Source organism: Cherax quadricarinatus, chromosome 59 (assembly GCF_038502225.1).
Source record: "Cherax quadricarinatus isolate ZL_2023a chromosome 59, ASM3850222v1, whole genome shotgun sequence".
Classification (NCBI taxonomy): Eukaryota; Metazoa; Arthropoda; class Malacostraca; order Decapoda; family Parastacidae; genus Cherax; species Cherax quadricarinatus.
The window spans coordinates 8,735,907-8,751,655 of NC_091350.1; the positions used below are offsets into that span (position 1 = coordinate 8,735,907).

Below are 15,749 nucleotides of genomic sequence, written 5' to 3' on the forward strand. Positions count from 1 at the left end.
ATCAACTTACAATCTACCACAAGGTGTGTTAGCTTAAAAAATATTAAAATCAAGTACAGTGGACCCCCGCTTAACGATCACCTCCAAATGCGACCAATTATGTAAGTGTATTTATGTAAGTGCGTTTGTACGTGTATGTTTGGGGGTCTGAAATGGACTAATCTACTTCACAATATTCCTTATGGGAAAAAATTCGGTCAGTACTGGCACCTGAACATACTACTGGAATGAAAAAAGTTCGTTAACCGGGGGTCCACTGTATTGTAACTAATTTCTGGGATACTAAAGAATACAGTAGTAAACAGTTTTACTTACAGCATTAATGCCAGAAAACTGCTGTCCAGCATTGAAAAGTATAGTAATTATTAATGGCATTTTGTTGCCATGAAACTTGAACACTCTTGAAATAGTCCATGTTTTGCCTGCTTGTGGTGTGGCACAAATTTTGGCATGCATTCTTAACAATGACTCCTCAGCTTCCACATATTTATTATCTCCATGTAAGCGAGAGAGTTCTGAAAATTACCAGTTATCATAAACTTAGGACAATGAGTCAGTTTGAAACTGCTAAAGAAGTCCCTCTTAAGTGAAGATCACTGAAGCAGTTTGAAGTATTAATTCATACTTAAAATTGTACAATGGTATCTCAATATTCAAACTTAATCCATTTGAATAGTGCATTGTATGAATACAGATGGATTTATGAAGGATGAGGTTAATCATAGAATTGATAAAGGAAAAAAGGTGAGTGGTGCGTTGAGGTATATGTGGAGACAAAAGATGTTATCTATGGAGGCAAAGGGAATGTATGAAAGTATAGTAGTACCAACACTCTTATATGGGTGTTAAACTTGGGTTGTAAATGCAGCAGCAAGGAGACAGTTGGAAGCAGTGGAGATGTCCTGTCTAAGGGCAATGTGTGGTGTAAATATTATGCAGAAAATTTGGAGTGTGGAAATTAGGAGGTGTGGAGTAAATAAAAGTATTAGTCAGAGGGCTGAAGAGGGGTTATTGAGGTGGTTTGGTCATTTAGAGAGAATGGATCAAAGTAGAATGACATGGAGAGCGTATAAATCTGTAGGAGAAGGAAGGCGGGGTAGGGGTCGTCCTCGAAAAGGTTGGAGGTAGGGGGTAAAGGAGGTTTTGTGGGTGAGGGGCTTGGACTTCCAGCAAGTGTGTGTGAACGTGTTAGGAGTGAATGGAGACAAATGGTATTTGGGACATGACAATCTGTTGGAGTGTGAGCAGGGTAATATTTAGTGAAGGGATTCAGGGAAGGAGGGGTGTTAATGTTGCAGTTTAAAAACTGTAGTGTAAAGCACCCTTCTGGCAAGACAGTGATGGAGTGAATGATGGCGAAAGTTTTTCTTTTTCGGGCCACCCTGCCTTGGTGGGAATCGGCCAGTGTGATAATAAAAAAAATAATATTCAGGGAAATCGGTTATTTTTATATAGCCGGACTTGAGTCCTGGAAATGGGAAGTACAATGCCTGCGCTTTAAAGAAGGCGTTTGGGATATTGGCAGTTTGGAGGGATATGTTGTGTATCTTTATACGTATATGCTTCTAAACTGTTGTTTTCTGAGCACCTCTGTAAAAACAGTGATTATGTGTGAGTGAGGTGAAAGTGTTGAATGATGTTGAAAGTATTTTCTTTTTGGGGATTTTCTTTCTTTTTGGGTCACCCTGCCTCGGTGGGAGACGGCCGACTTGTTTAAAAAAAAAAAAAAAAAAGAATACTGAATCAATTTTTCACATATGAATAATGTAAATTGGATTAATCCATTGCAGATCCCCAAGAATAACCAATTATAAAATATTTTAAGTGAAAATATTGCTTATTTAAACCTGTATAATAATATTTGTCATTGAACAGGTTGATGCTCATATTCACAACAATGTTAGGATGGCATTTTTCCACCAGGCTCTGTGTTTGAGTCTAATGGTAACACAATTCCTTAATTTATGCAGTGGAAATGCTACCCTTCCTACTTCCCTCCTCCTCTGAAGAAGAAAAAGAAATTTCCTCAACTACTTCTTCTTGGTGCTCCTTGTACAGGTCTTGAAGTTCTTCTGTGGTGAACTCATTCTTGTGATCCTCCACCAACTCCTCAACATCCTCATCATCCACTTCCAAACCCATGGACTGGCACAAGAAACAATATCCTTCACTACAGGCTCTGCCTCAAAGCCTTCAAAATATTTGAGTTCTTTTTTCACTTTGTTGTTCTCACTGCTTTTCTTTTAGGCTTGTCTGGATCACTATTCTTTTGGGGCCATGATTATTTATTTTCAATGAAAATATTTAAAAAAATGCCACAGAATAACAATAAAATACCAAAAAGTTTCATGAAGTTTGCAAGAACAAAAGCTGATGAGAGACTGAGTGTGTAATGCTTTGTTTTCATCGGACTTCGTTGAGACAGCAAAATGGTCCGTCTCAGTATCAGGGCAACATCCAAATACCGAGTCAAATTTTTCTTGAAAAAGTTGGGCAAATATTGAGTTATATGAATACAACAGGGACATACGAATACTGAGGTTCCAATGTACTATTGTTCATTTAGCCACCTCTCTTTTTTTGTACATTTAAAAACTCCTACTTAATAACCTATGTCTGGTTCTTAAGTAGTCTTTAATTAAAGCATTAGGATTAGTCAGCTCAAAATGCACCACATGCTAATGGTTTTCTTTTCTGCCTAACAATATTTTATTACATGTTAACTACATTATGTGTATGCTGCAGAAAAGAAATACATAAATTATTTGTATTTGTATGTATGCATGTACAGTAGAACACAAATACTGTACCATAATATTTCATCTTACCTTAGAAACAGACACCAATAAGTTGAGGTTCACACACTTCTGGCAAGACAGCTACAGGTTCTCCTTGACTTACGATGGTTCGACTTACAATATTTTGACTTTACGACAGTGCAAGAGCAATTAGTTACAGTAATTGTTTATTTACTTATTCAGCATATCTTATTTAGCATATCACAGTCATATTCGACTTACGATATTTTCGACTTACAATTGGTTCATCGGAACATAACCCCATCGTAACTTGAGGGGTGCCTGTATTAAATAAGTGATGGTGAATGTGTTTCCTTTGCATCACTCCACCTTGGTGGAAAACAGCCAATGTGATTAAAAAAATAACACTCCAGGAAACCTTTGGTTTAACGTACTAACAGGAAAAGTGAGTGGCCAGTAAGGGTAAGTGTGGTGGATAAAGATGAGATTTGTATTGCTGTGATCCTCATAATAACAGACAATTTTGCAACCAATAGAATTTCTCAGTCGTTTCTGAATCATCTGACCCAACAGATTTTGTTGTTTTTAGGTATTTCCGAAACAGTAAATTAAAGTTTGTTAAATCAAGAGTTCACTGTACTTCACCTACATTCCAATGACCACTGGTATTCCCACAGGGTAACATACCTGGCTTTCTCCTGTTCCTCATGTATACACTATCAACTTCCTCCTAGTGCCACACAATGTAAATTCTCTTTTTGCTATTGAGACTGTGGTACATTCATCTACTCAGACTCTAGCTCAACTACCATGAACAATTTTATTAACAATTAGCTTAAGAATTCCACACATGGACAGAATGAATCAACTTCACATTTAATAGGCAAAAACTGATTACAGTAATATATGTAATACAGGAGGGCCCTGCTTTACAGTGCTCTGCTTTACGGCATTTTGCTAATGCAGAGGTTTTCAATTATACCTATTTTTCATTTATTCAGACTTCCTACAAAAAATATATCAAAAAAATATATTCACCACTCACCATAAGCTAAGGATAAAAATATTTTAATGTAAGTAATGTGTGTACTGTGTCTGCATTTTTCAGGCCTAGCTCTATTGCTCACTTAATATATGATAGTGTAAACATGTTACTGGGCTTTTATATGCATTTGAAAGTGAAAAAAGCTATGTTTCACTTTACAGTAAGTTTTGCTTTACAGCAATAACCTGGAACCTAACCCTGCTGTATAAGCAGGGCCTGCCTGTACTCTATTTGGAGATCTATCTTCCACCCAATAAAACCCAAGTGCAAAAACAAACATAGTATACTATGCCTACTCAGACACACGAGTTTAGTGCATGCCCAAGTTATCTTTCATTTTCAGAATCTTCTAGTTCAAAGGATACTTTCACTTGGATAGACTAAAATGTTGTCTTGTTTCATTTCCATTTTTTAGGTTACCACAGTTGTGAACTGTTGCAGCCACAGTATTAAGACAGAGTCTACACTTGACAAACTTTTTTTTTTTCAACGTTAGCAACTGTCTCCCACTGAGGCAGGGATCAGACCCTGATCCACTGCAAGGCCTGGTCATGGACTGGGCCGCAGAAGCGCTGACCCTTGGAATACCCTCCAGGTATATACAGGAGAAGAGGTTAACTCAACAGACTTATAAGTGTATAAAATAAAAGAGTACAAGACATAATAAGAATAAATTCTTACCTTTGTGTCCCCTGGTTTCATCATGTGATATAATGTAACAATATGTTGGCGACTCTGGGAGAAATGGGTGAAGAAAGATAGCCAGACACACAGAAATTATGTAACCTCCTAATAAATATGGCCAACCATATTCGGTACCTGTAAAAACATTTTTATACAAATTTGTGTTCAGCATATCATGTTTTAATCACAGCTATCTCTGCTGTGTTTAACCCCTTAAGACCCTCTTACTGCTTCTTACATTTATTTATATTCACTTCTAGTTCTTCCCTCATTCTAATACAGGTACAGCACTAATTTTCCAGCAATGGATGGTCTGGCACCTCTTTTAGTCTGGGCAAAATTACGACACTACTTTTTTGCAAGATTGGTTTACTGGAAGGCCGCAGATGGCATTGTATGTAGTGTGCTCTTATATTGTTTGCACCACAGTTTTTGGTGATGATTCCTTGATTCTGTGCAGTTCTTAGCATATTTTACCAACAATTAACCCTAGGTAAGGCTAGGATTAATAGCTATACAAGTAACTTGTTCTTAGCTATAGCTATTGACAAGTTTATTGACTTGTCAAGTGAATTAATCAAAGGGCTAAAACAATGTTCCTTTGTGACAGAGCAAGAGCTAATAAATTCTTATTTCATGCATAAAAAATTGCACAGGGAAAGATCAAAGCACATGAAGCAACTTCACTTGCATGAAATATTTAAAAAGATAACCAAGAAGAATGTGTGTCAAAGCAGTAGGCCTTCATCAGAAAATCCCTTTGCTTCAACTTCAAGTACCACAGATGTCCTCCCTGTAACATCACAGATCTAGTATGAAACAGACAGTAATCACAACAACCCTCAGCTTCCACACCTTTGTGATTAGCTCTAGAGTTCCATTAAATTTCTAAAATTTATCAAGAAAGAACAAAAAAGTCACATTACTGTAACTGGAACAATCCACAAATAACCTGCACATAAGAGTGAAAAGTTTATGACAATGTTTTGGTCCGACTTGGACCATTTACAAAGTAAGCTTCTCACTCCTATGTGTAGGTTATTTGTGTAAAATTTATCACTTGGGATTGTTTTGATTGTAATAATAAAAAAATAATAATAATAAGTATGTACTTTGAAAAGAAAAAAAAGAAAAAAAGTACTTTGGGAGTAGTAGTACTGGGTCATTCTTTGTAAGTATAGTAATTAATAAACCTGTTTCATTCAAACTTATGTTTAAGTTTCCAGCAAACCATGATGGGTCAGAGGTGTATTGAAATATTATTAAGTGACCTCTGTTGGTCTGGCACAATCAATATTCTGACAAGGGCTAGGAATAAAGGGTGCCAGAAAATCAGTGATGTACCTCTATGTCTGGTAAGCATAAAATCTGGATTACATTTTATCCCTTACATTAAACAAGATTGTGACACTGGTTAAAGAAACAAAGTAAAGATAAGTGTATTGTGAACTTAGCAGGGTTAAGATATGTGATACTGATTAAAGCATAAGTGAAGACGGGCAAGGAACGAACCTCCTCCTAGACTAGACCTGAGGACGTAGCGCAAGCAACAGAAACGTGTCGTCAAGATAGGACTTGTTCAGCCTCCTTTGCAGCGCCTTCACTTTCAGCAGTGGTGACATGTACTTAGCTCTGTGAAGACCTGTTTGTGTGCTCTCTGTGAATCTGAACCAGGATGCCCTCTCTTGAGCAACTTTACCAGCAGCTGAGAGAAGAGCTCAGAGTTGCTAAGATGGACATACGGCGATTAACGGAGGAGAACAAGAGGATTCGTAGTAATCCTCCTGTTGTGAGTCCCCAGGTTAAGAGGGGAGCTTGGTCAGTGGCCGGGCAACATGGAACCAAGCTGAAGATCAAGAAAACGGTTGGAGAGGGAGAAACAACGAGAAACCAGAAGACTACCGTGGAAACTTCCAACCCATTCTCGGTGCTACCTGACGAATGTGAGTGTTCTACTGGGAATGCCACAACGAGCACCAAAGAAGCATTGGCAGACGTGAGTGAGACATCCCTAGAAACCCCAACGAAGACCATCGAGAACGTCTTGACGAGTTCTACAAGTGGTGTAATGCTACCTGGCGAATGTGAGTCGACTACTCGGAGCATCACGACGGACGACGCCAAGGAAGGTAAAAACATTGTTGTTGTTGGGGATAGCCAGATTAGGTACATGGATAGGGCATTCTGCTTGAAGGATAGGAGTAGGAGGCAGAGAGTGTGTTTTCCTGGGGCTGGGATGAAGGATATTGTTAGCCATCTGGATGACATCATGAGAGGTAATGGGAGCAATCCTATTATCTGTCTCAGTGCTGGAGGCAACGATGTTGGCAGACATAGGAGTGAGGACCTGATTAGCAGGTATAGGTCAGCAATAGAGATAATTAGGAGGAAGGGTGGGAAACCTGTCATATGTGGCATTTTGCCAAGGAGAGGAGTTGGAAATGAATGGTTGTCCAGAGCAATTGGTGTCAATTGCTGGCTGGACAAATACTGTAAGGAAAATGCGGTAACATTCATTGACAACTGGGACCTCTTCTATGGCAGAAATGACATGTATGCCAGGGATGGGGTTCACTTATCTAGGTGTGGGGTGGGAGCACTGGCCAACGCAGTGGAGGGAGCTGTTAGGTCTTTAAACTAGGAATAGTTAGTGGTATGGGTTTTTGCGGGAAAACTGTGAAGTCTCAGGGTAGTAATATGAGTACTAGGAGAACTAGTAATAGGCAAAATAAGGTGGATATTGGAAAGCCAGTGGCACTAATTGACAAGGACAGTAATAGGTTTAGTGGAATAACAGAAAGGAGCAGGAAGGGTAAAGAGAGAGGAGGGTCTTTAAGTATTTATTACACAAATAGTCGCAGTGCTAGGAATAAGATGGACGAGTTGAGACTAGTTGCTAGTGCAGGTAACATAGATGTATTTGCCATTACTGAGACGTGGTTTAATTCAAAAAGTCAGGACATGCCTGCAGAATGTCACATTCAGGGTTTTAAATTGTTCCAAGTAGATAGAAGTATCGGGAAGGGGGGTGGGGTGGCACTGTATGTCCGAGATCGCTTGAACTGTTGCATAAAAACGGGTATTAAGTCTGAAGTAACACATACAGAGTCTGTTTGGATAGAATTTTCAGAGGGGCATGAAAAGTTAATTTTAGGTGTGATATACCGTCCCCCAAATTTAGATAGGGACCAGGGGAGACTACTATGGGAGGAAATTGTTAGGGCCACAAGGCACGATTATGTAGTAATTCTAGGAGACTTTAACTTTAGTCATATTGATTGGAATTTCTTGACTGGGAATTTAGAATCATACAACTTCTTAGAAGTAGTTCAGGATTGTTTTTTGAAGCAGTTTGTGACAGAACCTACAAGGGGTAATAACCTGCTTGACTTAGTTCTGGCAAACAATGAATCCCTTGTTAATAATTTAGAAGTTTCAGAGGAACTGGGTGCTAGCGACCACAAATCAATTACATTTAGAATTGAATGGAAGTATGATAGTAGGGATAACTCAGTAACAGTCCCAGATTTTCGCTTAGCAGATTACGATGGGCTTAGAGAACACTTATCATCTGTTGACTGGGGTAACGAAGAGAGCTATCAATATGACAGTTTTCTGAACACAATACATGCTGCTCAAAAAACGTTTATCCCTTATAAAGAAATTAGATGAAATAGTGAAATGGTTGTGAAGCAGATAGACCGACTGAAGCAAAATAAGTCACTGGGTCCTGATGAGGTTTTTTCAAGGGTTCTAAAGGAATGCAAAATGGAAGTCTGTGAACCATTAACTAATATTTTTAATTTATCTCTTCAAACAGGTGTAGTGTCTGATATGTGGAAGATGGCTAATGTAATTCCTATTTTTAAAACAGGGGACAAGTCGTTACCGTCAAATTACCGCCCAATAAGCCTGACCTCAATTGTAGGCAAATTACTAAGAGTCAATTATAGCTGAGATTATAAGAAGCCATCTCGATAAGCATAGCTTGATTAATGATACTCAGCATGGATTCACAAGAGGCCGGTCTTGTCTAACTAATTTATTAACTTTCTTCAGTAAAGCTTTTGAGGCTGTTGACCACAATAAAGAATTTGATATTGTTTACTTAGATTTTAGTAAGGCATTTGATAGAGTTCCGCACCAAAGACTGTTGAAGAAAGTAGCAGCTCATGGCATTGGGGGAAGGGTGCTCTCGTGGATCAAATCATGGCTCACAGACAGGAAGCAGAGAGCGTCCATAAATGGGGTTAAATCCGAGTGGGGATCAGTAACAAGTGGCGTTCCACAGGGATCAGTCTTGGGCCCGTTGTTGTTTATAATATATATCAATGATGTTGATGAAGGAATTACTAGTGATATGAGCAAATTCGCCGATGACACAAAGATAGGTAGGATAATTGATTCAAACGTAGATGTTAGGGAACTTCAGGAGGATTTAGACAAACTCTACTCTTGGTCAGAAAAGTGGCAGATGCAGTTCAATGTAGATAGATGCAAGGTTCTGAAGCTCGGGAGTGTCCATAACCCTAGCACTTATAAGTTAAATAATGTAAAACTTAGCCATACAGATTGCGAAAAGGACTTGGGGGTTATGGTAAGCAGCAACCTTAAACCAAGACAGCAATGCCTAAGCGTACGTAATAAGGCAAATAGATTACTGGGATTTATATCAAGAAGTGTAAGCAACAGAAGTCCAGAGGTCATACTGCAGCTTTATACATCATTAGTAAGGCCTCACCTAGATTATGCAGCTCAATTCTGGTCTCCATATTACAGAATGGACATAAATTCGTTAGAAAACATTCAGCGTAGGATGACTAAATTAATACATAGCATTAGAAATCTTCCTTATGAAGAAAGATTGAAGACTCTTAAGTTACATTCACTTGTTAGACGAAGAATGAGGGGAGACCTGATCGAAGTGTATAAGTGGAAGATAGGTATTAATAAAGGGGATATTAACAAGGTCTTGAGGATATCTCTCCAAGAGAGAACCCGCAGTAATGGATTTAAATTAGATACGTTTAGATTTAGAAAGGACATAGGAAAGTATTGGTTTGGAAATAGGGTAGTTGATGAGTGGAACAGTCTACCTAGTTGGGTTATTGAGGCTAGGACTTTGGGTAGTTTCAAATTTAGGTTGGATAAGTACATGAGTGGGAGGGGTTGGATTTGAGAGGGACTTGGACATCGGAGCTTGTTTCTTGGGTGGCATTGAAAATTGGGTTGGTCAAATGTTTGTTAGTGGGATGAATTGTAAAGGACCTGCCTAGTATGGGCCAACAGGCCTGCTGCAGTGTTCCTCCTTTCTTATGTTCTTAAAGAGTTATACAGATAATATGTGTACAATGTGCAGGAGGGTCCTGCTTTACAGCACTTCACTTTACAGCATTTCGCTAATGTAGCAAGTTTCAATTATACCCATTCTTTATTTATTCATATTTCCTACAATAAATATAATCACCAGTCACTATAAACTAAGGACTAAAATATTTTAAGGTAAGTAACGTGTGTTCTGTATATGCATTTTTAAGGCCTAGCTCTACTGCTCACTTAATATATGATAGTGTAAACATGTTATATGCATTTGAAAGTGAAAAAAGGCTATGTTTCACTTTAGATCAATTTTCGCTTTACAGCAGTAGCCCGGAACCTAACCTGCTGTATATTTGGTGCCTTCCTGTAAGTAGGAGTTATTACTGATTTTTAATGTTCAGAAAACAGCAAGAAACCAGCACACCTGTCAGACACCAAAACATAGAGGAATACTATTCTCACTGAATGGAGTGTTCAAACCCATGGCCAGCCAGTCTTAAAACTAGCAAGTCAGTGTGCTATCCAATGTACCATGCCAGCCTAACATAATTCATCCAACTAAGTATTTCTATACACACTAGGAAGATTAGCATGGGCCCCACTGTGACCACAAATGCAGGTTTTAAGAAACGAATTTCACTAGTATATACAAAAATATACCTACTTGAATGATTCTTTTTTGGGCTGGCATGGTACAGTGGATAACACACAAGTTTGCTAGTCTTGATACTAGCTTGCCATGGGTTCCAACCCTCCATTCACTGAGTTTACAATCATGTCATTATGATTTTACGAGTCATATACTAACATTATGTACTCTCAGTGAATGTTTGGATTATTATGTGAAGTCCTTTGAGAGCACAATTTTTTGTTTGTTTTAAATTTTTGGGCAATATCCACTAGTACTGCATAAACCTTCACCAGTTTTCCCAGCACATTTGCCCTTATCTCCATATTAATTACCATTAACCACAATACCAGTTCTCTTCCTGCCTATATATAGCCGTCCTGCTCCACTTCTGGTTAGTGTGACTTTGTAAATGGTCCAAGTCGGACCGAAACATCGTCGTAAGCTTCTCTCTTTTATGTGTGGGTTATTTGTGTATTGTGTATAGACAAAACTTACTTCATGCTGTTTGGCAACAGAGCCTCAAATATTCAACTCAACATGCTGTTAAATGGTTCCCCTATATCAAGACACACGGAGGGCAAATTTTTAGGTCTTCTCCTTGACTGTAATCTTAAATTTCAGTCCCATACCCATCACATAACCAAGGAAATTTCAAAATCAGTAGGAATCCTTTCCGAGATATGCTACTATGTACCACAAACGACTCTCCTTACCCTGTACCAATCTCTAATATATCCTTACCTCACCTATGGTATCTGTGCCTGGGGCTCAACCACAGTCAACCACCTTAGACCCTTAATAATCCAACAAAAATCTGCTGTGCGGGTGATAACCAGCTCCTGTGCTAGACAGTACACTCCACCACTTTTCAAAAGACTCAACTTGCTAAATATACAAGACATACACTCTTATTATTGTGCCTACTACATATACAGAACTTTAAACTCCACTGTAAACCCTCCCCTAAAACTACTCCTCGACAGTTACAACAGAATGCACAGTCACAATACAAGGCATAAGGCCCTAATGAAACACCACTGCAACCCACTGACACAGCTAACAAGATAAACGACTTCTTCTTAACCACAGGTTTTAATCTCGCCAATAAAATCCCACGTACCGATGCCCATGCCAGGGACTACCTAATGGGAATTTCCCAAATTCCTTCTATCTTGCTCCAACTGAGCCCACGGAAGTCACCGAGATTATAAAGTCACTTAAAAATAACTCAGGGAATCTGTCTCATGCCCCACCATTATTGTACAAGAGAGCGGCCCATGTCCTCTCGTATGCTATCTCATTACTTTTTAACAAGTCACTAGAAACTAGCACCTTCCCGAAACTACTCAAGACATCAAGGGTTACACCAATACATAAAGGTGGTGACCCTACAGATTTAAACAACTATAGGCCAATATCAAACTTACCATTGCTATCCAAAATCTTTGAGAAATTCGTGCACAGGAGACTATATTCATTTATAATGGCACAAAACATACTCAACCCCTGCCAATTTGGATTCAAGAAAAATAAAAGCACTAACAATGCAATCATAAAAATGCTAGATCTGCTTTACACAGCATTGGAAAATAAGGAATATCCACTAGGAATTTTTATTGACCTAAGAAAAGCTTTTAACACAGTAGACCACGGCATCCTACTCCACAAACTTGACCATTATGGTATAAGAAGCCATGCACTTGCATATTTCAAATCTTACCTTACTAATAGGTATCAGTATGTCACCATTAAAGACGCAGCATCAACAACACAGCCACTTGATACTGGAGTTCCGCAGGGAAGTGTCCTTGGTCCCCTGCGCTTCCTCATATACATCAATGATCTTCCAAACGTATCTCAACACCTGAACCCCATTCTCTTTGCTGACGACACGACTTATGTCATCTCTCACCCTAATCTTGCCACCCTCAACACCATTGTTAATGAGGAGCTGATCAAAATATCGACTTGGATGACAGCCAATAAACTTACGCTTAACACTGACAAAACCTACTACATTATGTTTGGTTGCAGAGCAGGAGATGCGCAAATTAACATTAAGATCGACAACACTCTAATTGCCAGGCATAATGAGGGCAAATTCCTAGGCCTATACCTCGACAACAACCTGAACTTCAGCACCCATATCCAACACATAACCAAAAAAGTATCCAAAACGGTTGGGATCCTCTCCAAGATACAATACTACGTGCCACAAACTGCCCTTCTCACACTATACCATTCACTTATATATCCATACCTCACCTATGCTATCTGTGCTTGGGGTTCAACTGCAGCAACACACCTAAAGCCAATAATAACCCAACAAAAAGCCGCAGTAAGAATAATCACTAAATCCCATCCCTGGCAACACACCCCCCCACTCTTCATAGATCTAAACTTACTCCCTGTTCAGTACATCCACACTTACTACTGTGCAATCTACATCTACAGGGCCTTAAATTCCAATATTAACCTTGACCTAAAATGCTTTCTTGATAGTTGTGACAGAACCCACAGGCACAACACCAGACACAAACATCTCTATGGCATTCCCCATGTCCGACTAAACCTTTACAAAAATTCAATGTATGTCAAAGGCCCTAAAATCTGGAACACCCTACCTGAAAATTCTAAAACTGCAGACACATTCATTACCTTCAAAACTACCATCAGAAAACATCTTATCTCCCTGATACACCCTGTCAACTAATTATATGAATACCACCTGGTGGTTCACACTTACACTCACTCACCCATTTGACCATAAACAGAAATATCAATCTCAATCTCAAAATAATGAATCTTAACTAGTCATAAGTTGGCCTGTGATACTCCAATACTGAAACTATGTATAGTGCCAAAACAAAACCATTCACATTGCTAAACTCACAAACTAGTATTTAGTCACTTAGCCATAATACCAACTTACCTCATAATTTTGTAATACTATTTTAAACTTAAGATTTAATCTAAGTCTGCCCGAAATGCCTAGCCATGCTAGGTGTTCTAGTGGTACACTCTGTAATTATTATTATTTTACTTTTCAACATCCCTCGAGTAAGACTCTCACTATGCAAGAACGCTATGCACATAAAAGGCACAAAGATCTGGAACTCGCTACCGGAACAGGTCAAGGATCCCAAAACAACTTATAAATTTAGGACTCTGCTAAAAAATCATCTTATCTCACAATATTAACCAAATCAACCAAACATCTACTGACTAATTTTATCATGTAACCTCCTGGCATTTAATTCTGCCATCCCATAAAATATTACCACCTGCACCATTCCTTGTAAATTAGATTTTTAACTAAGTATACATAAGATTTATTAAGTCCAAATAAGATTGTAAAACAGCTAACCACTATTCTATGTTTAGTTTTAAGTAATAATTACTATGTACTATTATCTTATCTAGTTTGAATTAGTTACTATGTATTAGGATTAGTTTGCCTGAAATGCCTCAGCATGTTAGTGGCTATCTTTGTACTTAGCAAATCAAAACTGTAATTACACACTGTAACCTTTACAAAGAAATAAAATTATTATTATTATTATTATTATTATTATTATAGGTACTGAATTAATATCACTAACTAGCATCAACAGTTACCAGTCCTTCAAGAATACCTTAAAGAGGATAAGGTGCTTCATTGGGTTAAACATGATACTCTCCCTTTCCCAAGGTGCTGTATAATCCTTGCAAGTTTAATACTTCCCTATGATGATAATACTCTCAAGATTATGATAATTATGATGATGATGATGACAATGAGACTTACCTAAAACACTCTCCATTCCCATTATCTGAGAGATAAAAAGACCTAGACACATGCCAAGAGGGAATGTTACAGCCATGACACCTCGGAGTTGAGCGGTGACCACCTCGGACAAGTAGAGGGGAACCAGACAAGTGGCAAGACCTGACAAGAGAAATTATTGCTCCTTTAGTTATGGCACTTTTAATGTAATGCTGCTGAATAAATTTTACAGTAGAGTATTCTTGATATTGGTGAAGGGCTCTTGAGCCAAGGAATTGAAGCTACTCTCCAATTCCTTAGATCAAATCTGATTGTGTCCCATTCTCAATTTCCAGGTGCTATATTACCTTTACAGGTTCAGTGCTTTTTCATCAAATGCAATAAATAATACTGTAATAGTAATAATACAGCAATAATTATCAAAATAATACAACACAACATTTATATATGTCATGGGAAACCCATGGCTTATCAAGGCTGTGTCCATCTGATCACCCATCCATTTACTTGGCTTAACCTCATTGATGGAGCGACATGTACATCAGCCATAGTGCCATGCCAATGTATGTTTACAGTATTTGTGTCATAATATGTACATGCAGTACTGTTTGTAAGTTTTCTGGTGATGAAGATTTGAACAATACTGTACAAAACTTTTTAACATTCTGGAAAGGAAGGAAAGACTTGACTAACATTTTAAATGGAAAATATTGGATACCAGGGGTTCCTAACCCTGGGATCAGCAAGCATTTTTCTTAGGGTTATGAAGCCATGAAGATTTTTTTTCCTTTTTGACAAAATAGCTCAGTCACAATTGTATTCACTGTACTCTATGCACATAATACTCTTGGGTACTGTATTAGTATTACTCTTAAATAGTATTAATATGTTCTTCACATACAGTAACTACTAATTCCTTTAATTTCCAAGTTAATACAGTAGGGCCCCACTTTACAGCATTTCACTAATGCAGCAGTTTTTCAATTATACCCAGTCTTCATTTATTCACACTTTCTACAATAAATATATTCACCACTCACTATAAGCTAAGGATGACAGTATTTTAAGGTAAGTAATGTGTGTACTATATGTGAATTTTTTAGGCCTAGCTCTATTGTTCACTTAACCCTTTGACTGTTTCGGTCATATACACGTATATATATATGTACGTCTTACGAGCCACCAAGTTTGAGGCATATATACTCAAAAATTCTAGCGGCTTCAAATCAAGCAGGAGAAAGCTGGTAGGCCCACATGTGAGAGAATGGGTCTGTGTGGTCAGGGTGCACCATATAAAAAAATCCTGCAGCACGCAGTGCATAATGAAAAAAACTGACCGTTTTTTTGGACTAAAACATAATTTGTGGTGTATTTTCATATAGTATTTATAGTTGTATTCTCATTTTCTTGGTCTCATTTGATAGAATGGTAAACATATTATAGAAATAGAGGTGATTTTGATTGGTTTTACTATGAAAAGAACCTCGAAATGGAGCTCAAAGTAGGGGAAATATTTGATTTTTGCCGATGTTCAAAAGTAAACAA

At 38.1% G+C, this 15,749-nt stretch overlaps 2 protein-coding genes across 6 annotated transcripts in view; one reads left to right on the plus strand and one right to left on the minus strand.

Annotated features, from left to right (window-relative positions):
• The window catches only part of LOC128698773 (guanine deaminase), a 131,481-nt gene extending 127,209 nt beyond the window's left edge, over positions 1 to 4,272 (plus strand). The window contains exon 11 of the mRNA XM_070097706.1: positions 4,220 to 4,272. Coding sequence (XP_069953807.1) covers positions 4,220 to 4,257 — 38 coding nt within the window. The 3' untranslated portion in view covers positions 4,258 to 4,272. The remainder of the gene's footprint in view (positions 1 to 4,219) is intronic.
• LOC128698771 (solute carrier family 2, facilitated glucose transporter member 5) overlaps positions 1 to 15,749 on the minus strand; it is a 92,636-nt gene that overhangs the window by 27,582 nt on the left and 49,305 nt on the right. For 4 of the 5 annotated variants that reach the window (XM_070097702.1, XM_070097703.1, XM_053791143.2 and 1 more), the window contains exons 5-7: positions 14,226 to 14,366; positions 4,486 to 4,623; positions 316 to 515 (exon numbers count right to left, since the gene is read on the minus strand). In XM_070097702.1, the coding sequence (XP_069953803.1) occupies positions 316 to 515; positions 4,486 to 4,623; positions 14,226 to 14,366 (479 nt within the window). The remainder of the gene's footprint in view (positions 1 to 315; positions 516 to 4,485; positions 4,624 to 14,225; positions 14,367 to 15,749) is intronic. The other variant, XM_070097705.1, reaches the window with a different exon arrangement.